At 40.6% G+C, this 25530-nt stretch overlaps 1 protein-coding gene across 1 annotated transcript; it reads right to left on the reverse strand.

Annotated features, from left to right (window-relative positions):
* Positions 1 to 946: 946 nt before the first annotated feature.
* On the reverse strand, positions 947 to 25029 carry LOC139373305 (protein S100-A16-like). Its single transcript, XM_071113687.1, has 3 exons — positions 24879 to 25029; positions 14015 to 14145; positions 947 to 6343 (listed from the first exon to the last, which is right to left on the reverse strand). The coding sequence occupies exons 2-3, from the start codon at positions 14132 to 14134 to the stop codon at positions 5996 to 5998; spliced, it is 468 nt and encodes a 155-aa protein (XP_070969788.1). The 5' UTR covers positions 14135 to 14145; positions 24879 to 25029; the 3' UTR covers positions 947 to 5995.
* Between the last annotated feature and the right edge of the window lie 501 nt (positions 25030 to 25530).

Here is a 25530-nt window from a genome sequence, read left to right on the forward strand (position 1 = left end):
TGTATTTATTCAGCGACTTCAGAAAGTAGTCACACCACTTGACGTTTTCCACATTTTGTTGTGCTACAGCCTGAATTTAAAATGGATTAAATTTATATTTTGCGTCACTGGCATACACACAATACCACATAATGTTAAAGTGGAATTATGTTTTGACACATTTTTACTAATGAATTAATCCAGGTGGGCAAAGGAGACTCACCCAGAAAGACTCACAGCTGTAATTGCTGCCAAAGGTGATTCTAACATGTATTGACTAAGGGGTGTGAATACTTATATAAATGAGATTTCTGTATTTCATTTTCAATACGTTTGCAAACATTTCTAAAAACATGTTTTCACATTGTCATTATGGGGTATTGTGTGTAGACGGGTGTTTTTGAATTCAGGCTGTAACACAACAAAATGTGAAATAAGTTTCTGAAGGCACTGTATAGCTAGCTCCATGTCCTGGTCGGTGGTGCTATGTGGTTGCACGTAATGATGCAACATGAGCTTTTTCTGATGGTTGTATTATTAATGATGCGACAATTTACAAATCATTAAACTACAATTAAGAAATTGTCTGTGTACATCTGACAAATAATTGCTAGTGTGTAAATAACCTGTGTGTTGGGCTGTACAGTACAACCCCCGTGTTCCCTTAAAGTAAGTGTCCAGGGTTTCCAGATTTCTCTGAAATATGACCTATAATTAATTACAATATCAGTGTAATAGTATTCTTTCCCAGAAATGGTAACAAAGAACATTAAAAAGCGGCTTCTCTGTGTTTCAGTGGTGTGGGCATATTACTGATCGTTAAAAATATCATAAAAAGTCATGCAAAAACAGCTTTCTACCATTCCCTTCTGGTTAGTTTAGTCAGACCAGCCATTGAGCCAATGTGACTCATATTAAATGAGGAAATATATGCCACAAAACAAGAATAGGACGAGTCAACAACAAAAAAAATGTAACCTTTATTTAACTAGGCAAGTCTGTTTAGAACAAATTCTTATTTTCAATGACGGCCTAGGAACAGTGGGTTAATCTGTCGTTCTGCCCCTGAACAGGCAGAACGAGGCCCCTGAACAGGCAGAACGACAGATTTGTACCTTGTCAGCTCGGTGATTTGAACTTGCAACCTTCTGGTTGCTAGTCCACCACTCTAACCACTAGGCTACCCTGCCACCCCAGGGTGATTTGGGTATGAGTTTTTAAAAGGGAGATTTTCACTGGACAGTTATTTTAAGGCTTCCAAAATGTGTTAATTTGTTAAACATACATAATAAAATTGTACCATATTACATGCAAGTTATACAATTCAAGCCATTAGAATGGCTGGAGTAATAATAGTTATATTATCAAATAATAGTAGCTGTTTAATCAATAAAAGGTAGTAATATTAAAAAATAATATATAGCAAACAATAGTTACATGCTGTGTAACACTACTGGGCTAAGGGGTAAAGCAGTTTACAGACCTGGGTTCAAATACTAAGATTACCAAGATTTCCTTGCTTAATGGACCAATAGAATAGTCAAAAAACTGCAAACCCTGCCCATCTGGCACTCCAGGCAGGCTAGAACAAACACTGAAAGTATTTAAAAGATTTCAAATAGTATTTGAACCCAGGTCTGACAGTTTCATTGGAACTCAGGATCTTCAGATGAGTCACAGATAGCTATCAGTAATCAAGTAACTCTTGTGTTGGTTTTTGTCCAAGGATGTGGCCACTATGGTTAAGACAATGGTATTAAGCCATGACTTAAGCACTGGGAAAATAGTTGCAGGTCAAACAGGGTTTCTCAATACAGAGAACAGGGGTGTGACCAGGTAATGCAGCATACCTGATGGTAGCAGAACCAGGAAGAAAACAAAAACAACAAAAATATACAACAACAAAAAAAGATTCCAAAAGGGTTCTTCAGCTGCCCCCATAGTAGTATCCTTATTGGTTCCAGGTCGAACCCTTTTGGCCCTCTGTGGAAAGGGTTCTACATGGACAACCGTCAATAGGGACAACCGAAGAACCCTTTTAGGTTATACATAGCAAAATAAATTCTAAGAGTGTAGAAAAAATACCTGCACAATACCTAAACAAGGGTCAAGTTTCTGTTGTCAGGTGTGATGTCTCCAATAGGCTATAAGAGCCCCTTTTCTTAACGTTTGGGTGTGTTTTTTCCCTCCTTTCTTCCTGGTTCTGGTTCTGGTGGATTGGGTTGCATGGAGAAACGGCTTGGGCCCAATCTCAAGGGCCCCTAGGGGCCTTCCAGGGTCAGTGGCTTGCTGCTTGAGGGCTATTTCGGGCTCCCTTGGGGCCACAAGGGTCCCCTGGTGTTAATTCCATCCTGGGCCCCTTAATTATTTACTAGGCCATTATTAGGACACACCACACCTGATCTTCCAGCTCCAAATCCATGGCTATTGGCTAGCTAGTAGCGGAGAGGAGTCCATAAACTCTAGATGCTGCCCTGCTTGGATCTTCCAGAAAATGAGACAAAGCAAAGACAGAGAAAGATAAAGAGAGAAAGACTAGTCTGAACTAAGTAAGAACCCCAGCAGCACAATTTGTTTATTGTCATGACATGCCAGAGCTTAATTTAAATGACAGAGTTGCAATGGAAGAGAACAAAGAGAGAGAGAGAACTTACAAATTCACTCTGTAAGTGTTACAGCAACACTCATTCGTGTACAAGAATCCCAGTGTTGGTTTTAATAACCAGTGTTAAACTGAAACCAAGCACATCATTATCATATTTCCCAGCATGCTCTATTGCAGGTAGAGTTTTAGAATTGTTTCAATAAACAGTACCAGTAAAAAGTTTGGAAACACCTACTCATTCAAGGGTTTTTCTAGATTTTTACTATTTTTAATTTGAAATAACACATATGGAATCATGTAGTAAACAAAAAAGTTTTAAACAAATCAAAATATATTTTATATGTGAGATTCTTCAAAGTAGCAACCCTTTACCTTGATGACAGCTTTGCACAGTCTTGGTATTCTCTCAGCCAGCTTCATGAGGTAGTCACCTGGAATGCATTTCAATTAACAGGTGTGCCTTGTTAAAAGTCAATATGTGGAATTTCTTTCAAGGTAGGGGTGGTATACAGAAGATAGACCTATTTGGTAAAAGACCAATCGATATAATGGCAAAAACAGCAGAAATAAGTAAAGAGAAATCAGTCCATCATTACTTTAAGACATGAAGGTCAGTCAATCCAGAAAATGTCAAGAACTTTGAGTTTATTCAAGTGCAATCGCAAAACCATCAAGCGCTATGATGAAACTGGCTCTCATGAGGACTACCACAGGAAAGGAAGACCCAGAGTTACCTCTGCTGCAGAGGATAAGTGCATTAGAGTTAACTGCACCTCAGATTGCAGCTCAAATAAATACTTCACAGAGTTCAAGTAACAGACACATCTCAACATCAACTATTCAGAGGAGACTGTGAATCGGGCCTTCGTGGCCAAATTGCTGCAAAGAAACCACTACTAAAGGACACCAATAATAAGAAGAGACTTGCTTGGGCCAAGAAACATGAGCAATGAACATTAGATCTGTGGAAATCTGTCCTTTGGTCGGATTAGTCAAAATTTTAGATTTTTGGTTCCAACCACCGTGTCGCAGAGTAGGTGAATTGATGATCTCTGTATGTGTAGTTCCCACCGTGAAGCATGGAGGAAGAGGTGTGATGGTGCTTTTCTGGTGACACTGCCAGTGATTTATTTAGAATTCAAGGCACACTGAACCAGCATGGCTACCACAGCATTCTGCAACGATACGCCATCCCATCTAGTATGTGCTTAGTGGGACTATCATTTGTTTTTCAACAGGCTGTGTAAGGGCTATATACCAAGAAGGAGAGTGATGCAGTGCTGCATCAGATGACCTGGCCTCCACAATCCCCTGACATCAACCCAATTGAGATGGTTTGGGATGAGTTGGACCGCAGAGTGAAGGAGAAGCAGCCAACAAGTGTTCAGCATATGTTGGGAGTTCTTCAAGACTGTTGGGAAAGCATTCCAGGACTACCTCATGAAGCAGGTTGAGAGAATGTCAAGAGTGTCTAAAACTGTCATCAAGGCCAAGGGTGGCTACTTTGAAGAATCTAAAATATAACATACATTTTGATTTGTTTAACACTTTTTTTGGTTACTACATGATTCCATATGTGTTATTTCATAGTTTTGATGTATTCACTATTATTCAACAATGTAGAAAATAGTACAAATCAAGAAAAACCCTTGAATGAGCAGGTGTGTTCAAACTTTTGACTGGTACTGTCTATGTTTTTTTAGCATGTAATCCAATCTGTGCCACTTGGGACTCTCGCAGCTGTTACTGAAATGGTTGTTCCAGTTAAGATGGTTTAGGTAGGGCCTCCCGAGTGGCACAGTGGTCTAAGGCACTGCCACTAGAGATCCTGGTTCGAGACCAGGCTCTGGCTGTGACCGGGAGACCCATGGGGTGGTGCACAATTGGCCATTTGTCCCATTGTGCATTAGCGACTCCTGTGGTGGGCTGGGCGCAGTGTACACTGACAAAGTTGCCAGGTGTACCGCATTTCCTCTTACACATTGGTGTGGCTGGCTTCTGGGTTGAGCAGGCATTGTGTCAAGAGGCAGTGCGGCTTGGCTTGGCTGGGTTGTGTTGTGTTTTGGAGGACACACGGCTCTCGACCTTCGCCTCTCCCGAGTCCGTACGGGAGTTGCAGCGATGGGAAAGATTGTAACTACCAATTGGATACCACGAAATAGGGGAGAAAAAGGAATAAAAAAAAGATGGTTTAGGTAGTCTCATATCTTAATCTTCTCAACCCGGCAGTCAATCTGAATTAAAGTTGTGGTTGATTAAAAATCCCAAATGTTTGATATCCCCAAGCAAGTATAATGTTGCTTGCAGGCCTGATGTGGCCTGTAAAACCATGAGTTTCAGGTTACTGTATTAGGGTAAAACTAAGGCCTTGTGAAATACATGTTGTATTGTGTTAAATAATTCAATTTTAATGAGAACATATTTACTTAGGACTTCACTTGGTGAAGGCCACAGGACTTAAAGCTGATGAATACAACAACCATGTTTCTGTCAGGAACAAATACAGTCATGGGTGGTAACTCTGCACTTCACTTGAAAACAAGGCACTCTGGGAAATATGCAAATAAGGCTTTACACTAAGCAGTGTGTTAATTCAACACTGACAAGTGTGGGCCGTATAGACACTGGACCAGTGTTAAATGTAACACTGCCAGTGTTGATTTAACACTAGAGAATTTGCTGTGTTGAATATGGCATGCATCTGTGCTTACTTGCATCATGCAAAGCCATTAAGCCAAGCATCCTTCTCAGAAGAACGAGTTGAGATGGCCTGACTTGACTGTACATTGTGGAATGTACTGTAGTATAGTTTTGCATTACGTCATTGTAGATATGCAAAGGGAGAGCGAAGGAATGCAAATATAACTCAATTTAGTATTGCTTCATACAATGACACACATAGTGGCATGTGTGTCAGTGTATGTCAAGGTCATTGAGTTCTCCATGTGTGGAAATGTGCCAACATTTCAGGGGGTGTGTCAAAATGTCACATGTCAATCAATGGCAGAATGTATTAAATATCCATATAATGAGCTATAGTGTGCTATATAGTGGAAAGTATATCAACATATAATGGCATGTCCTGCTGTAATGTAAGTAATTATAGTGTAATGTATGTTAGTAATACTAAGTATACTGTATATCAAGAAAGTATGGATTGAGGTTTATAGTATGTTGCAGTGTGTACTAGTGTATTTTAGGACCAAATACTGGGTGTGTGTATGTGTGTATGAAAATAAATGTGTTATTGTGGGGTTCCAACATATACTGTAATGTTGTGGTATTATTGCAGCACACCTGTTTCAAGGGTGGGTTGTATAGTGTACTGTAGTGTGTATTAGGGTAGTGTGGTGTATATCAGTTTGGTGTTGGTGTGTATTGTAATGTCCGGACAGGACCGGTGGTAAACTCCTATGACGCCTCCTCTATCTTCTCCCCGGCTGCTGCTGGCTCCTCCACCTTTTCCGCCTCTTCCACCTTTTCTACCACTTCAACCTTCTCTTCCTCTACAGCTGTGGCTGCCTCTGGCTGTGCCTCCGCTTCTGCCTTCTCTTCCTCTACGTCTGCTGGCGTACTCCCGATCTCCGGTGCGGTGGCAGCGCTCTCGGCTGGCGTCTCCACGGCAGCAGTACATTGCACACTCAGCGAGGTTGCCAAGTAGCCCACCAGGTCCATGTACTCCTCGAAGTTGACTTTACCGTCCTGGTTGGAGTCCAGGCCCTGTCGCATTTTCTTCACCGCCTCGGAGCTGTCCGTGTCCTGGGTGCAGAGTAGAGAGAGACGGGCAGACATGACTCAGTGGCGATGCCAGCAGAGTTGACCTCAGTAGTAACTGACCCCTTACATCACAAGGTGCAGTATTGTTTTGTGCAGCATGATTAATAGACATACCTTGATTCAACCCAGTTTAAGAATTTATTCATTTTAGGTGCAACCCACCCTATTTTATTATGTTAGTCTCAAGGTCATCAGACTGCTAAACAGCCATCTCCAGCACATCAGAGGCAGCTGCCTATAGACATAGATTAGGAATCACTGGCCACTTTTAGAAATGGATCACTAGCCACTTTAAAAACATTTCAGTCTCATATGTATAAAATGCACACTATTCTACGGTATCTTAGTCACTTTTAAATTGTGTTTACATATTGCATCACCCATTTCAAATGTATATACTGTATTGTATTCTATACTACACCACTGACTGTTAAACAGCCATCTCCAGCACATCAGAGGCTGCTGCCTACAGCCATAGATTAGTAATCACTGGCCACTTTAAGGAAATGAAACACTAGCCACTTGAATAATGTCTCCGTTTCTTGCATTACTGATCTCATATGTATAAATTGAACTGTGCTAAATACTATTCTACGGTATCTTAGTCACTTTAATTGTGTGTAAAAATTGCATCACCCATTTCATATGTATATACTGTACTCTATACTATGCCACTGTATCTTAGTCCAATGCTGCTCTGACATATATGTATATATATTCTTAATCCATTCCTTACTTATATGTACAGTTGAAGTCGGAAGTTTACATACACTTAGGTTGGAGTCATTAAAACTCGTTGTTCAACCACTCCACAAATTTCTTGTTAACAAACTATAGTTTTGGCAAGTCGGTTAGGATATCTACCTATCTACCTATATCTATCTACCTGCATATGACACAAGTCATTTTTCCAACAATTATTTACAGGCGGATTATTTCACTGTATCACAATTCCAGTGCGGGTACATCATGTTGTGGGGGTGCTTTGCTGCTGGAGGGACTGGTGCACTTCACAAAATAGATGGCTTCATGAGGGAGGAAAATTATGTGCATATATTGAAGCAACATCTCAAGGCAACAGTCAGGAGGTTAAAGCTTGGTCGCAAATCGGTCTTCCAAATGGACAATGACTCCAAGCATACTTCCAGAGCAAAATGGCTTAAGGACAACAAAGTCAAGGTATTGGAGTGGCCATAACAAAGCCCTGACCTCAATTCTATAGAAAATTTGTGGGCAGCACTGAAAAAGCGTGTGCGAGCAAGGAGGCCTACAAACCTGACTCAATTACACCAGCTCTGTCACGAGGAATGGGCCAAAATTCACCAAACTTATTGTGGGAAGCTTGTGGAAGTCTACCCGAAATGTTTGACCCAAGTTAAACGATTTAAAGGCAATGCTGCCAAATACTAATTGAGTAAACTTTGCATGTAAACTTCTGACCCACTGGCAATGTGATGAAAGAAATAAAAGCTGAAATGAATCATTCTCTCTACTATTATTCTGACATTTCACATTCTTAAAATAAAGTGGTGATCCTAACTCACAATTCCTGACATTTAACCTAGTAAAAATTCGGTACCTTCCGGCATTTAGAAATTGTTCCCAAGGATGAACCAGACTTGTGGAGGTCTTGGTTGATTTCTTTTGATTTTCCCATGATGTCAAGTAAAGAGGCACTGAGTTTGAAGGTTGACCTTGAAATACATCCACAGGTACACCTCCAATTGACTCAAATGATGTCAATTAGTCTATCAGAAGCTTCTAAAGCCATGACATAATTTTCAGGGATTTTCCAAGCTGTTTAAAGACACAGTCACCTTAGTGTATGTAAACTTCTGACCCAGTGAAAATGTGATACAGTGAATTGTAAGTGAGATAATCTGTCTGTAAACAATTGTTGGAAAAATTATGTGCTAACAAGAAATTTGTGGAGTGGTTGAAAAACTAGGTTTAATGACAGCAACCTAAGTGTATGTAAACTTATGACTTCAACTATATATATATATATATATACAGTGCCTTGCGAAAGTATTCGGCCCCCTTGAACTTTGCGACCACAATCATGAAGTGGAACGACATTTATTGCATATTTCAAACTTTTTTAACAAATCAAAAACTGAAAAATTGGGCGTGCAAAATGATTTAGCCCCTTTACTTTCAGTGCAGCAAACTCTCTCCAGAAGTTCAGTGAGGATCTCTGAATGATCCAATGTTGACCTAAATGACTAATGATGATAAATACAATCCACCTGTGTGTAATCAAGTCTCCGTATAAATGCACCTGCACTGTGATAGTCTCAGAGGTCCGTCAAAAGCGCAGAGAGCATCATGAAGAACAAGGAACACACCAGGCAGGTCCGAGATACTGTTGTGAAGAAGTTTAAAGCCGGATTTGGATACAAAAAGATTTCCCAAGCTTTAACCTGTTGGATCTCTAGGGGCGCTATTTCATTTTTGGATAAAAAACGTTCCCGTTTTAAGCGCGATATTTTGTCACGAAAAGATGCTCGACTATGCATATTCTTGACAGTTTTTGAAAGAAAACACTCTGAAGTTTCAGAATCTGCAAAGATATTGTCTGTAAGTGCCCCAGAACTCATTCTACAGGCGAAACCAAGATGATGCGTCAACCAGGAAATGAGCAGAATCTCTGAAGCTCTGTTTTCCATTGTCTCCTTATATGGCTGTGATTGCGCAAGGAATGAGCCTACACTTTCTGTCGTTTCCCCAAGGTGTTAGCAGCATTGTGACGTATTTGTAGGCATATCATTGGAAGATTGACCATAAGAGACTACATTTTCCAAGTGTCCGCCTGGTGTCCTGCGTGGAATTTGGTGCGCAAACGCCAGCTGCTTGTACTTTTCCATTTGATTGAGGGGAGAAACCATGCTTCCACGAACGATATATCATTGAAGAGATATGTGAAAAACACCTTGAGGATTGATTCTAAACAACGTTTGCCATGTTTTCAGTCGATATTATGAAGTTAATTTGGAAAAAAGTTCGCGTTTTGAGGACTGAATTTTCGTTTTTTTTTGGTAGCCAAATGTGATGTAGAAAACGGAGCTATTTCGAATTCACAAAGAATCTTTTTGGAAAAACTGAGCATCTGCTATCTAACTGAGAGTCTCCTCATTGAAAACATCCGAAGTTCTTCAAAGGTAAATTATTTTATTTGAAGGCTTTTATGTTTTTGTTGAAATCTTGCGTGCTGGATGCTAACGCTAATGCTAACGCTAAATGCTACGCTAGCTAGCCACTTTTACACAAATGATTGTTTTCCTATGGTTGAGAAGCATATTTTGAAAATCTGAGATGACAGTGTTGTTTACAAAAGGCTAAGCTTGAGAGATGGCATATTTATTTCATTTCATTTGCGATTTTCATGAATAGTTAACGTTGCGTTATGGTAATGAGCTTAGGTCTGTAAATAGAATCCCGGATCCGGGTTTGGTCGACGCAACAGGTTAAACATCCCAAGGAGCACTGTGCAAGCGATAATATTGAAATGGAAGGAGTATCATACCACTGCAAATCTACCAAGACCTGGCCGTCCCTCTAAACTTTCAGCTCATACAAGAAGAAGACTGATCAGAGATGCAGCCAAGAGGCCCATGATCACTCTGGATGAACTGCAGAGATCTACAGCTGAGGTGGGAGACTCTGTCCATAGGACAACAATCAGTCGTATTATTGCACAAATCTGGCCTTTATGGAAGAGTGGCACGAAGAAAGCCATTTCTTAAAGATATCCATAAAAAGTGTTGTTTAAAGTTTGCCACAAGCCACCTGGGAGACACACCAAACATGTGGAAGAAGGTGCTCTGGTCAGATGAAACCAAAATGTAACTTTTTGGCAACAATGCAAAACGTTATGTTTGGCGTAAAAGCAACACAGCTCATCACCGTGAACACACCATCCCCACTGTCAAACATGGTGGTGGCAGAATCATGGTTTGGGCCTGCTTTTCTTCAGCAGGGACAGGGAAGATGGTTAAAATTGATGGGAAGATGGATGAAGCCAAATACAGGACCATTCTGGAAGAAAACCTGATGGAGTCTGCAAAAGACCTGAGACTGGGACGGAGATTTGTCTTCCAACAAGACAATGATCCAAAACATAAAGCAAAATCTACAATGGAATGGTTGAAAAATAAACATATCCAGGTGTTAGAATGGCCAAGTCAAAGTCCAGACCTGAATCCAATCGAGAATCTGTGGAAAGAACTGAAAACTGCTGTTCACAAATGCTCTCCATCCAACCTCACTGAGCTCGAGCTGTTTTGCAAGGAGGAATGGGAAAAAATTTCAGTCTCTCGATGTGCAAAACTGATAGAGACATACCCCAAGCGACTTACAGCTGTAATCGCAGCAAAAGGTGGCGCTACAAAGTATTAACTTAAGGGGGCTGAATAATTTTGCACGCCCAATTTTTCAGTTTTTGATTTGTTAAAAAAGTTTGAAATATCCAATAAATGTTGTTCCACTTCATGATTGTGTCCCACTTGTTGTTGATTCTTCACAAAAAAATACAGTTTTATATCTTTATGTTTGAAGCCTGAAATGTGGCAAAAGGTCACAAAGTTCAAGGGGGCCGAATACTTTCGCAAGGCACTGTATATATATATATACATACACTACTGTTCAAAAGTTTGATGTCACTTAGAAATGTCATTTTGTCCATTAAAATAACATCAAATTGATCAGAAATACAATGTAGACATTGTAAATGTTGTAAATGACTATTGTAGCTGGAAACTGCAGATTTTTCTATGGAATATCTACATAGGCGTACAGAGGCCCATTATCAGCAACCATCACTCCTATGTTCCAATGGCACGTTTTGTTAGCTAATCCAAGATTATAATTTTAAAAGGCTAATTGTTCATTAGAAAACGCTTTTACAATTATGATAGCACAGCTGAAAACTGTTGTCCTGTTTAAAGAAGCAATAAAACTGGCGTTCTTTAGACTAGTTGAGTATCAGGAGCATCAGCATTTGTGGGTTCGATTACAGGCTCAAAATGACCAGAAACAAAGATCCTTCTTCTGAAACTCGTCAGTCTATTCTTGTTCTGAGAAATGAAGTCTATTCCATGCGAGAAATTGCCATGAAACTGAAGGAGATCTTCAGTACAACGCTGTGTACTACTCCCTTCACAGAACTGCGCAAACTGGCTCTAACCAGAATAGAAAGAGGTGTGGGAGGCCCCGGTGCACAAATTAGCAAGAAGACAAGTACATTAGAGTGTCTGGTTTGATAAACAGACGCCTCACAAGTCCTCAACTGGCAGCTTTATTAATTGTAACTACCCATCCCGGATCCGGAAGTGTTGTCATCAACTGACACTAATTAGCATAACGCAACAGACATAAATATTACTAGAAAATATTCATATTCATGAAATCACAAGTGAAATATATTGAAACACAGCTTAGCCTTTTGTTAATCACCCTGTCATCTCAGATTTTGAAAATATGCTTTACAGCCAAAGCAAGACAAGCATTTGTGTAAGTTTATCGATAGCCTAGCATAGCATTATGCCTAGCTAGCAGCAGGCAACCTGGTCACGAAAATCAGAAAAGCAATCAAATTAAATCGTTTACCTTTGATGAGCTTCGGATGTTTTCACTCACAAGACTCCCAGTTAAAAAGCAAATGTTCCTTTTTTCTAAAAATATTATTTTTGTAGCCGAAATAACTCAGTTAGTTCTTCACGTTTGGCTGAGAATTCGGTCAAGACAACGCCGAAAAATATTCCAAATTAGCTCCATAATATCGACAGAAACATGGCAAACGTTGTTTATATTCAATCCTCAAGGTGTTTTTCAAATATCTATTCGATAATATATCAACCGGGACAGGTGGCTTCTTAGTAGGAAAGAGAGAAACGATGGCTGCATTTGTCTTTTACGCACAAAACACTCTGAGAGACTCCAGCTGACCACTGACGCAATGTTGACGTTCAGGCTCATTTTTCAAAATAAAAGCCTGAAACTATGTATTGTGACACTAGAAACATTAGGGAAGCCATAGAAAAAGGAATCTGGTTGATATCTCATTCACTGCTCATTAGGAACGCAGAGCTTTCTAATTAAGAGTACCTTCCTGATTGGATTTTTCTCAGACTTTCGCCTGCAATATCAGTTCTGTTATACTCACAGACAATATTTTTACAGTTTTGGAAACTTTAGAGTGTTTTCTATCCTAAGCTGTCAATTATATGCATTATTCTAGCATCTTGTCCTGACAAAATAGCCCGTTTACTTTGGGAACGTTATTTTTCCAAAAATGACAATAGTGCCCCCTAGATTCAACAGGTTAAATAGTACCCGCAAAACACTAGTCTCAACGTCAACAGTGAGGACCTGTTCTTGGCACAGTTGCAAAGAAAAAGCCATATCTCAGACTGGACAATAAAAATAAAAGATTAAGATGGGCAAAAGAACACAGACACTGGACAGAGGAAGATAGGGAAAAACGTGTTATGGACAGACAAATCTAAGTTTGAGGTGTTTGGATCACAAAGAAGAACATTCATGAGATGCAGAAAAAATGAAAAGATGCTGGAGGAGTGCTTGACGCCATCTGTCAAGCATGGTGGAGGCAATGTGATGTTCTGGGGGTGCTTTGGTAGTGGTAAAGTGGGAGATTTGTACAGGGTAAAAGGGAACTTGAAGAAGGAAGGCTATCACTCCATTTTGCAACACCATGATATATCCTGTGGACAGCGCTTAATTGGAGCCAAATTCATCCTACAACAGGACAATGACCCAAAGCACAGCTCCAAACTATTTTTAACCTTTATGTAACTTGGCAAGTCAGTTAAGAACATTCTGTATTCTGTCTATAATGGAGTGCCCAGCACAGTCACCGGATCTCAATCCTATTGAGCTGTTATGGGAGCAGCTTGACCGTATGGTACGTAAGAAGTGCCCATCAAGCCAATCCAACTTGTGGAAGGTGCTTCAGGAAGCATGGGGTGAAATATCTTCAGATTACCTCAACAAACTGGAATGCCAAAGGTCTACAAAGCTGTATTGCTGCAAATGGAGGATTCTTTGACGAAAGCAAAGTTTGAAGGACACCATTATTATTTCAATTAAAAATCATTATTTATAACCTTGTCAACGTCTTGACTATATTTCCTATTCATTTTGCAACCAATTTCATTTATGTTTTCATGGAAAACAAGGACATTTCTAAGTGACCCCAAACTTTTGAACGGTAGTGTATATAACATTTTATTGGTTGCAAGAAGAGTCACAAGCTTGATATGGTCATTGGAATAAGGGACCAAATACTAAACATTTGACTACTTTATTCATAAGAATCTTTAGGTGTCAATAATTTTGACCCATACCTTTTTGAGAAAACATTTTATTACTTGTTAAACAAAATCTCTTTCTCTGAGCAATTGAATTAGTATAAATAATATAGCTCAGCAAAAAATAATATAGCTTAGCATTTGAATTACTTATTTTATATAGTCATTATTGATCCTCTTTATCAAGGGTGACAATAATTTCGGACCACCACTGTATGTGTGACAAATAAAGTGATATTAAGCTTAACAAATATAGTTCAGTCAAAGAGTTCAGAAAGATGTAGTATTTATAGCTGGTGAGTGTGGAGGCTGCTGTCTAACTGACCATCATGATGTTGTGGAGTTGGCTCTTCACCAGCTTCTGGAAGTCATTCCCTCCCAAACTCTCCTTCCCCTTGGCTGACTTCAGGAAGACACCAACTATAGTCTGAATGGCCGACTCCATGACTGCTCTCTCTGCCCAGAGAAAGAAGGGTAGGGTGTGGTAAGTTTTTTTTGACAAGGTGGTTTTGAGAGAGAGAGAGAGAGAGAGAGAGAGAAAATTGTATTTGTCACGTGCCAAATGCCTTAGTGAAATGCTTACTTACAAGCCCTTAACCAACAAAACAGTTGTAAGAAATAAATGTAACAAATAATTAAAGAGCAGCAGTAAAATAACAATAGCGAGGCTATATACAGGGGGTACTGGTACAGAGTCAATGTGCGGGGGCACCGGTTAGTCGTGGTAATCGAGGTAATATGTACATGTAGGTAGAGTTATTAAAGTGACTATGCATAGATAATAACAGAGAGTAGCAGCAGTGTAAAAGAGGGGGGGGCAATGCAAATAGTCTGGGTAGCTATTTGATTATATGTTCAGAAGTCTTATGGCTTGGGGGTAGAAGCTGTTTTAGAAGCCTCTTGGACCTAGACTTGGCTGGAGTCTATGACAATTTTTATGGCCTTCCTCTGACACAGCCTGGTATAGAGGTCCTGTATGGCAGGAAGCTTGGCCCCAGTGATGTACTTGCGGTCAGAGACCGAGCAGTTGCCTAACCAGGCAGTGATGCAACCCGTCAGGATGCTCTCGATGGTGCAGCTGTATAAATCCTTTTGAGGATCTGATGACCCATGACAAATCTTTTCAGTCTCCTGAGGGGGAATAGGTTTTGTTGTGCCCTCTTCACAATTGTCTTGGTGTGTTTGGAACATGTTTTTTTGCTAGTGATGTGGACACTAAGGAACTTGAAGCTCTCAACCTGCCCCACTACAGAGCCTCTTCGATGAGAATGAGGGCATGCACGGTCCTCATTTTCCTGTAGTCCACAATGATCTCTTTTATCTTGATCACGTTGAGGGAGGGTTTATTGTTCTGGCACCACACGACAGCGTCTCAGATCTCCTCCCTATAGGCTGTCTAGTCGTTGTCTGTGATCAGGCCTACCACTGTTGTTTCATCTGCAAACTTAACGATGGTGTTGGAGTCGTGCCTGGCAGTGCAGTCATGAGTGAACAGGGAGTACAGGAGGGGACTGAGCATGCACCCCTAAAGGGCCCCTGTGTTGAGGATCAGTGTGGTGGATGTGTTATTACCTACCCATACCACTTGGGGGTGGCCCGTCTGGAAGTTCAGGATCCAGTTGCAGAGGGAGGTGTTTAGTCCCAGGGTCCTTAGGTTAGTAATGAGTTTCGAGGGCACTATGGTGTTGAACGCTGAGCTGTAGTCAATGATTAGCATTCTCACATAGGTGTTTCTTTTGTCCAGGTGTGAAGGAGCAGTGTGGAGTGAAATAGAGATTGCATCATCTGTGGACCTGTTGGGGCGGTATGCAAATTGGAGAGGGTCTAGGGTTTCTGGGATAATGGTGTTGATGTGAGCCATGACCAGCCTTTCAAAGCATTTGATGGCTACAGACGTGAGTGCTACGGGTCGGTAGTCATTTAGGCAGGTTACCTTAGTGTTCTTCTGCACAGTGACTATGTTGGTCTGCTTGAAACATGTTGTTATTGCAGACTCAGACAGGGAGAGGTTGAAAATGTCAGTGAAGACACTTACCAGTTGGTCAGACCATGCTCAGAGTACACGTCCTGGTAATCCATCTGGGCCTGCGGCCTTGTGAATGTTGACCTGTTTAAAGGTCTTACTCACATTGGCTGCGAAGAGCGTGATCACACAGTCATCCGGAACAGCTGATGCTCTCATGCATGTTTCAGTGTTACTCGCCATGAAGCAAGCATAGAAGTAATTTAGCTCGTCTGGTAGGCTCATGTCACTGGGCAGCTCTCGGCTGTGCATCTCTTTGTAGTCTGTAATAGTTTGCAAGCCCTTCCACATCCGATGAGCGTCGGAGCCGGTGTAGCACGATTCGATCTTAGTTGACGCTTTGACTGTTTGATGGTTCATCGGAGGGCATAGCGGGATTTCTTAAAAGCGTCCGGGTTAGAGTCTCGCTCCTTGAAAGCGGCAGCTCCACCCTTTAGCTCAGTGCGGATGTTGCCTGTAATCCATGGCTTCCTGTTGGGGTATGTCACTGTAGGGCCGACGTCATCGATGCAATTATTGATGAAGCCAGTGACTGATGTGGTGTACTCCTCAATGCCATCGGAAGAATCCCGGAACATATTCCAGTCTGAGAGTCACTGGTGCTTCCTGTTGTCTTTTTTGCTTGTTGAGCAGGAATCAGGAGGATAGAATTATGGTCAGATTTGCCAATTGAGGGTCGAGGGAGAGCTTTGTACACGTCTCTCCAGATCCTCTCAAGTTCTGTCAAGTTGGATGGGAGCGTTGCGGCACAGCTATTTTCAGGTGTCTCCAGAAATGTTTGATCGGGTTCAATTCTGGGCTCTGGCTGGGCCACTCAAGGACATTCAGAGACTTCTCCCGAAGCCACTCCTGCATTGTCTTGGCTGTGTGCTTAAAGTCGTTGTCCTGATGGAAGGTAAACCTTCGCCCCAGTCCGAGGTCCTGAGCAATATGGAGCAGGTTTTTATCAAGGATCTCTCTGTACATTACTCCGTTCATCTTTCCTTCGATCCTGACTAGTCTCCCAGTCTCTGCTACTGAAAAACAACCCTACAGCATGATGCTGCCACCACCATGCTTTACCGTAGGGATGCCAGGTTTCCTCCAGACGTGATGCTTGACATTCAGGCCAAAGAGTTCAATCTTGTTTTTTTCAGACCAGAGAATCTTGTTTCTCATGGTCTGAGAGTCCTTTAGGTGCTTTTTGACGAACTCCAAGCGGGCTGTAATGTGCCTTTTACTGAGGAGTGGCTTCCGTCTGGCCACTCTACCATCGAGGCCTGATTGGTGGAGTGCTGCAGAGATGGTTGTCCTTCTGGAAGGTTCTCCCATATCCACAGAGGAACTCTGGAGTTCTGTCAGAGTGACCATCGTGTTCTTGTTCACCTCCCTGACCAAGGCCCTTCTCCCGCAATTGCTCAGTTTGGCCGGGCGGCCAGCTCTAGGAAGAGGCTTGGTGGTTCCAAACTTCTTCCATTTAAGAATGATGGCCACTGTGATCTTGCGGACCTTCAACGCTGCAGACATTTTTTGGTACCCTTCCCCAGATCTGTGCCTCGACACAATCATGTCTCAGAGCTCTACGGACAAACCCTTCGATATCATGGTTTGGTTTTTGCTTTGACATGCACTGTCAATTGTGGGACCTTATATAGACCAAATCATGTCCAATCAATTGAATTTACCACAGGTGAGATCAAGTTTTAGAATCAACAACTTGTAGAATTTCTCCAATCAAGTTGTAGAAACTAGAGGTCGACCAATTATGATTTTTCAACGCCGATACCGATACCGGTTATTGGAGGACCAAAAAAAAGCTGATACCGATTAATCGGACGATTTTTTTTATTTATTGTAATAATGACAATTACAACAATACTGAATGAACACTTATTTTAACTTAATATAATACATCAATAAAATCAATTTAGCCTCAAAAAAATAATGAAACATGTTCAATTTGGTATAAATAATGCAAAAACAAAGTGTTGGAGAAGAAAGTAAAAGTGCAATATGTGCCATGTAAGAAAGCTAACGTTTAAGTTCCTTGCTCAGAACATGAGAACATATGAAAGCTGGTGGTTCCTTTTAACATTAATCTTCAATATTCCCAGGTAAGAAGTTTTAGGTTGTAGTTATTATAGGACTATTTCTCTCTATGCCATTTGTATTTCATATACCTTTGACTATTGGATGTTCTTATAGGCACTTTAGTATTGCCAGTGTAACAGTATAGCTTCCGTCCCTCTCCTCGCTCCTACCTGGGCTCGAACCAGGAACACAACGACAACAGCCACCCTCGAAGCAGCATTACCCATGCAGAGAAAGGGGAACAACAACTCCAAGTCTCAGAGCAAGTGACGTTTGAAAGGCTATTAGCGCGCACCCCGCTAACGAGCTAGCCATTTCACATCGTTGATAGGCTTGAAGTCATAAACAGCGCAATGTTTGACGCACAACGAAGAGCTGCTGGCAAAACGCACGAAAGTGCTGTTTGAATGAATGCTTACGAGCCTGCTGCTGCCTTCCACCGCTCATTCAGAATGCTCTATCAAATAATAGACTTAATTATTTTATTTTACCTTTATTTATATATATAACATAATAACACACAGAAATACAAGCCTTAGATCATTAATATGATCGAATCCGGAAACTATCATCTCGAAAACAAGACGTTTATTCTTTCAGTGAAATACGGAACCGTTCCGTATTTTATCTAAGGGGTGGCATCCATTAGTCTAAATATCCCTGTTACATTCCACAACCTTCAATGTTATGTCATAATTACGTAAAATCCTGGCAAATTAGGCGGCCCAAACTGTTGCATATACACTGACTCTGCGTGCAATAAACGCAAGAGAAGTGACACAATTTCACCTGGTTAATATTGCCTGCTAACCTGGATTTCTTTTAGATAAATATGCAGGTTTAAAAATATATACTTCTGTGTATTGATTTTAAGAAAGGCATTGATGTTCATGGTTAGGTACACAATGGAGCAACGATACGCACCGCATCGATTATATGTAACGCAGGACACGCTAGATAAACTAGTAATATCATCAACCATGTGTAGTTAACTAGTGATTATGATTGATTGATTGATTTTTATAAAATAAGGTTAATGCTAGCTAGCAACTTACCTTGGCTTACTGTATTCGCGTAACAGGCAGTCTCCTCGTGGAGTGCAATGAGAGGCAGGTGGTTAGAGCGTTGGACTAGTTAACAGGTTGCAAGATTGAATCCCCCGAGCTGACAAGGTGAAAATCTGTTGTTCTGCCCCTGAACGAGGCAGTTAACCCACCGTTCCTAGGCCGTCATTGAAAATAAGAATGTGTTCTTAACTGGCTTGCCTAGTTAAATAAAGATTAAATAAAGGTGCGTACATTTTTTTGTTATGAAAACTTGAAATCGGCCCCCAATTAATCGGCCATTCTGATTAATCGGTCGACCTCTAGTTGAAACATCTCAAGGATGATCAATGGAAACGAGATGCACCTGATCTCAATTTCGAATTTTTATTTTTAATACATGGCAAACATTTCTAAAAACCTGTTTTCGCTTTGCCATTATGGGGCATTGTGTGCAGATTGATGAGGAACATTTTTATTTCTATTTTAGAATAAGGCTGTAACGTAACTAAATGTGGAAAAAGGGTAGGGGTCTGAATACTTACTGAATGCACTGTAATTATTTTCGTGACAATCTAATTTAAGGAGACAAAGATAGGCACCACAGTGGAAACAGTGAATATCCCTGAGATATACAAAGGCTTGTCGTTTCAGGTGTTGTGTCTGGAACTTCTTGGTAGGATAGGGTAGGTAGGCGACAGACAGGCGATGCGCGATAAACTAAGAAGGTGATAGAGAGTCTGACTGAGAGACAAGCGGCGATGCACAATGGAAGTTCTGATCTTTGATAGGTCATCTGATCTACTGAAGCCACCACACGGCCAGGGCTTCAGATTACCTCAGGGATTACCTGCCTGCTCTCAACCTTTTTCTAGCTCTCTCTTGCGATCTTTCTCTCATTCTTTATGTCTCTCTCTCGCTTCCTCTATCTCTCTTTTTCATTCTTTATCTGTCTCGCTCTGTCTCTTTTATCTCTCTCTATCTCTGTTACCTTACTCACACCCTTATGCACAGCACACACTCATGTGATTTCAAAAGGCATTTCAAGATTTTGTGAGGGACAGACATTTTACATAGTGAATATGTTAGTGTGTGTGTGTGTGTGTGTGTATGTGTGTGTGTGCGTGGATCCGTGTTTGTGTGTGCTGTATGCCCCTGAGTTTATATATGAGTAATACGGTTGTACAGTATCAGTCAAAAGTTTGGACACACCTACTCATTCAAGGATTTTTCTTTATCTTTACTATTTTCTACATTGTAGAATAATAGTGAAGGCATCAAAACTATTAAATAACACATATGGAATCATGTAGTAACCAAAAAAGTGTTAAACTAATCTAAATATATTTTAGATTTAATTTTCTTCAAAGTGGCCACCCTTTGCCTTGACAACAGCTTTGCACACGCTTGGCATTCTCTCAACCAGCTTCACCTGGAATGCTTTTCCAACAGTCTTGAAGGAGTTTCTACATATGCTGTGCACTTTTTGGGTGCTTTTCCTTCACTCTACAGTCCAACTCATTTAGAACTATCTCAATTGAGTTGAAGTTGGGTGATTGTGGAGGCCTGGTCACCTGATGCAGCACTACATCACTCACCTTCTTGGTCAAGTAGCCCTTACACAGCCTGGAGGTGTGTTGGGTCATTGTCCTGTTGAAAAACAAATGATAGTCCACTAAGCGCAAACCAGATGGGATGGCGTATTGCTGCAGAATGCTGTGGTAGCCATGCTGGCTAAGTGTGCCTTGAATTCAAAATAAATTACAGACAGTGTCACCAGCGAAGAACCCCCGCACCATCACACCTCCTCCATGCTTCAAGGTGGGAACCACACATGCGGCGATAATCAGTTCACCTACTCTGAGTCTCACAAAGACACAGCGGTTGAAAGAAAATATTTCAAATTTGGATTCATCAGACCAAAGGGCAGATTTCCACCGTTCTAATGTAAATTGCTCATGTTTCTTGGTCCAAGCAAGTCACTTCTTATTGGTGTCCTTTAGTAGTGGTTTCTTTGCAGCAATTCGACCATGAAGGCCTGAACAGTTGTTGAGATGTGTGTGTTACTTGAACTTTGTGAAGCATTTATTTGGGCTGCAATCGGGGGGTGCAGTTAACTCTAAATGAACTTATCCTCTGCAGCAGAGGTAACTTTGGGGCTTCCTTTCCTGTGGCGGTCCTCATGAGAGACAGTTTCATCATATAGCTTGATGGTTTTTGCGACTGCACTTGAAGAAACTTTCAAAGTTCTTGAAATTTTCCGGATTGACTGACCGTCATGTCTTAAAGCAATGATGGACTGTCGTTGCTCTTAGCTTTTTTGAGCTGTTCTTGCCATAATATGAACTTGGTCTTTTACCAAATAGGGTTATCTTCTGTATACCACCCCTACCTTGCCACAACACAACTGATTGGCTCAAACGCATTAAGAAGGAAAGAAATTCCACAAATGTACTTTTAATAAGGCACACCTGTTAATTGAAATACATTCCAGGTGATTACCTAATGAAGCTGGTTGAGAGAACGCCAAGAGTGTGCAAAGCTGTCATCAAGGCAAAGGGTGGCTATTTTGAAGAATCTAAAATCTAAAATATATTTAGATTTGTTTAACACTTTTTTTGGTTACTACATGACTCCATATGTTTTATTTCATAGTTTTGATGTATTTACTATTATTCTACAATGTAGAAAAACCCCTGAAATGAGTAGGTGTTTCCAAACTTTTGCCTGGTACTGCATGTAATATAGGCCATGAGTGTAGGACTGATTGCACGAGATATGCGTGATATGTGTCCTATTACTCACAATAGACAGCTGTATGTGTAAGATTGCCCTCACACTGAGCAAAAAATACAATGCATACCAGTGAGTGACACATCCATGCAGGAATTTCATAAATTTTTGTCAGTGGAGATCAGTTAAACATGATAGGAATTTACAGGCCAACTCTGCACCAAGCTAGTGAACGGAGATGTTAAGTTGGCCAACCTCACTCGTTTGTCAACTTATTTAAATGTAGCACACAAAGTACACACACACATCTGCCAAGAAAAAGCATACACTGTAAAGGGGTTACTGTGAATTTGACAGTAGTTTACAGGTTTACAGGCAGCTCGGTGGCACGTGAAAATCTGTATTTCATATTACAGTACACCTACTGTAATATAGATACAGTATCAAAGAAAGTCCTGTGTAATGATACACAGTACAATAAAGTAATATTCACTGTATTATACTGTAAAAAAGTAAATGCTACCATAATCGGAATGAATGAATGGATGAATTAAATGTTTTTTACTGTAAATACTAGGGATTGGTGCAAGTAGATTAGATCCTAAGTGTTTACACGTTACAGTACAGTATATTACTGAATATTTGGTGTTTAATTTCACTTGCACTTCTAGAGGTCTTAAAAAAAGGTTTAAGCCATCTGACCAAGATGTTTTAATGGGGTCAAGTTTAAGGAGCTCCTTTAGCACCTCGGACTCAGTGACCGCCTGCAGGGAGAAACTTTGTAGCGGGGCTGGGGAATAAGATGGAGAAGCGTCGGGGCTAGTCGCATTAGAAGGGGTGAGAGATGAGGAAATGTTGGACGGGCCAGGAGGCATGGCTGAGTAAAATAGGAATCCTGACTTATTAAAGTGCTCAGCCATGTGCTTCTTGTTACAGTGCACCTTATAGCTTTTTACAATAGACTTTCGCTTGTTAAATCTGTTTTTGGAAATCCAAGGGGGCTTTTGAGAAGGTAAATACATCTGCCATTGTAAAGAAACATGTCACACTTCAGCACCCCCTCATCACCTTCTTCTCCCCTCTCTTCCAACCCCTCCTTCTCCTAGTGCAATCACCACATCCACAGGCTACAGGCAATTAGGAAACATGGATATTAGCCTAATTATGCTGAGAAAGAGCGAGGGCAGCAGATTAAAAGCTACACTTTCATTGTCCGCTCTGACAAGCTCCAAGAAATACTGTCAACCGCAACCGGTACTGACCCTGTGGTTCTAACACTCTTTACTGTTACTAAATCTATATTAACACCATACATTGATTGATACCAATTACCGAAGAGACATGTGTTATTATGTGGTTATATATAGACCTACCATATATGTGATTGAAAGGAGGCAACTGATAAGGATAAAGTCCAATGAGAGTGTAGTAGCTACTCTCTATACTCATTATAGACTATTTATAGACTTGAGGCATTAGAGTAGGCTGTTTGGATAAACATATATTCTTTCTGATTATTGACATGTAAAAAGTTGTACAGTTAGATTGTTTTTAATTGCACTATGAATTGACATGCAAAATCTAAATAAAAAGGTGAAGCCAACGAAAAGGTGAAGCCCAAGGAGAAACATTGATAAGTAGGCCTAACGGATCCATGCGCACCAGAGTTCACACCTTCGCGGATGTTGGCCTACATGAACCACAATGACCCGTCATTCCCTGGTAATCCTCAAACTCTTTACAACAAAACCCACAGTCACTATTCTTGCACTGCCATTTCTGTCCTATTCTTACATGTATTATTTACTTGGTGGACTGGCTGCAACCTGGCTATGCCTTCTCACAGTCAAGGTCAGTGACAGTCAACCTCATCTCCAAACTAATGAACACAGGGCTTCTATTACTTAGCCAACGTCACAAGGACAGCTCTGACCCCACCTCAGTTCCGACACACACCAACTATTATGTCGAGCAAAGGCCAAAAAACAACTCAGCAAATAATTAAATATAGACACCCAGAGGTTTTCCGTTTCACTCCAGAGCCCAAAGTAGATTGAGTGTTGCCTTTCCAAATGGGCGAATGTGATACAGTACGTGCTCTGAGTAATGACAATACTACCGCTTGTGTGGCATGAAATATTAAGAGAGGAACAAGTTAGGTTGTGGCTACATACTTTAGCTAAAATGCAAAAAGTTGTCTGTGATGAGATTCGAACTCGCAAGGGTGGTTGAGTGGGCGTATAACGCAAACGTCTAGCAACCCAAAGGTCACAGACAACTTTAGCATTTTAGCAACTTTCAATTACTTACTACTTTTTAGATACGTTGCAACTACTTAGCATGTTAGATAACCCTTCCCCTAACCTTAACCCTTCCCCTAAACCTAACCTTAATAACCCTTTAACCTAACTCCTAAACTTAACCCTAACCCCTAGTCTAGCTAACATTAGAAAGCTAATTAACGTTAGCCACCTAGCAACATAGCTAAATTCGTAACATTTGATCGTTTTTGCAAATTCGCAACATATAATACAAATCATACAAAATGGGTGATGTACATCCACAATTAATAGATACCACCGTAACATGTCATACTAAATGGAGTGTCTCGCATTTATGTACAGAACAATACGAAATGCTCTGAGGCCAGGTTGATTGGAGTGGCAGCAAGTCTTAAACCTTTAATTACAGTAAAATACTGTGAAATACAAATCCTTCCCCTCAACTAATTTAATGAATCCATTAATTCATTCCGATTACGGTAGCATTTACTTTTACAGTTGAATACAGTCATGTACTGTGCGTCATTAAAGTGCTTGCTTTGGTGTACTGTACTGTAATATGAAATACAGGTAACATCTTTACAGTGTAGGTTTAATATGTTCTTTAAATAGTCAATACATTTTAGGCCAGTTGTACAAACCAAACAGGCTCATATTGCTCATGGTAGGCTAGATGATCGATCCGTTTTACAAGAGGCACACTTATCGGCTATTTTTGGGTTGAGAGTGCACTCGCTATGACTGATCAATAATGATCAAGAAGGGCTATGCAATTATGATAAATAATGCACTACTGACATATATTTAAATCGTTTTTTTGCCCTTTAAAATCGAACGTTATTTTCTACTTAAAAAAAACAAACAGTCTTTCTTGAAGTCTCCAACAGCTTCGTCATTGGCACTGTCTCTTAGAGCGTATACGTTTCACGAGACAGTTCCTGCAAGGGTGTATCTAAAACGTGGCATAAGCGTTATGATTTAAGCACGTTTACAGTGCAAAACTTTTTCAATAAAGCATGAACAAAATATGTAACTCACCATATACCTGCTACAGGGCAAGCAAACAGTTCAAATGTGCCCAATTTTGTGTTTATTTTCCCGTCTATGTCCTCGGTTTGAGAACCCCCCCCAAAAAACGTGCCAAACTACAGCTGCAGAATCTCTTCCTTGATTTAGTTTTTTCTTAAACGTTTTTCCCCTGACAAGTCAAAGGGCGTGTACCTGGGAGAGTGCGAAAGTGGGGAATGTGTAAGAGACTTAAAACAACTTTTATATGAGAGGGTAAAATGTATATCAACCTTGGAACATATTTTCTCTCTATTCTATTATCTTTGGCATGTGGTGCTAGTTTATGTCGTCTGATTTGCTTTGTTCCAGGCCAATAATTTGAGTAGGAGGGATATTCAGATTAATAGATGAGACAGGGAGAGATTTGAGTGTTGAGTTGCTTTTAACCCTTTATATCCAAAATTAACTGCCAGTTTCATTTTCTGAAATTAACACAAGTTTAGATTTACACCTAGATCACACCAACACTGTCATTCCATAAAATGGTACGCAACATCTGGATATGTGTGCAGCAAGTTCAACATTCATCGTCTACTACCATTTCTGTTACACCTTCGATGCATACAGTTTGATGCATACTTTCAATAAATCCTACACACGCACCACACAGAACGCACTGAAA

This window comes from Oncorhynchus clarkii, chromosome 18 (assembly GCF_045791955.1).
Source record: "Oncorhynchus clarkii lewisi isolate Uvic-CL-2024 chromosome 18, UVic_Ocla_1.0, whole genome shotgun sequence".
In the NCBI taxonomy this organism is placed as follows: domain Eukaryota; kingdom Metazoa; phylum Chordata; class Actinopteri; order Salmoniformes; family Salmonidae; genus Oncorhynchus; species Oncorhynchus clarkii.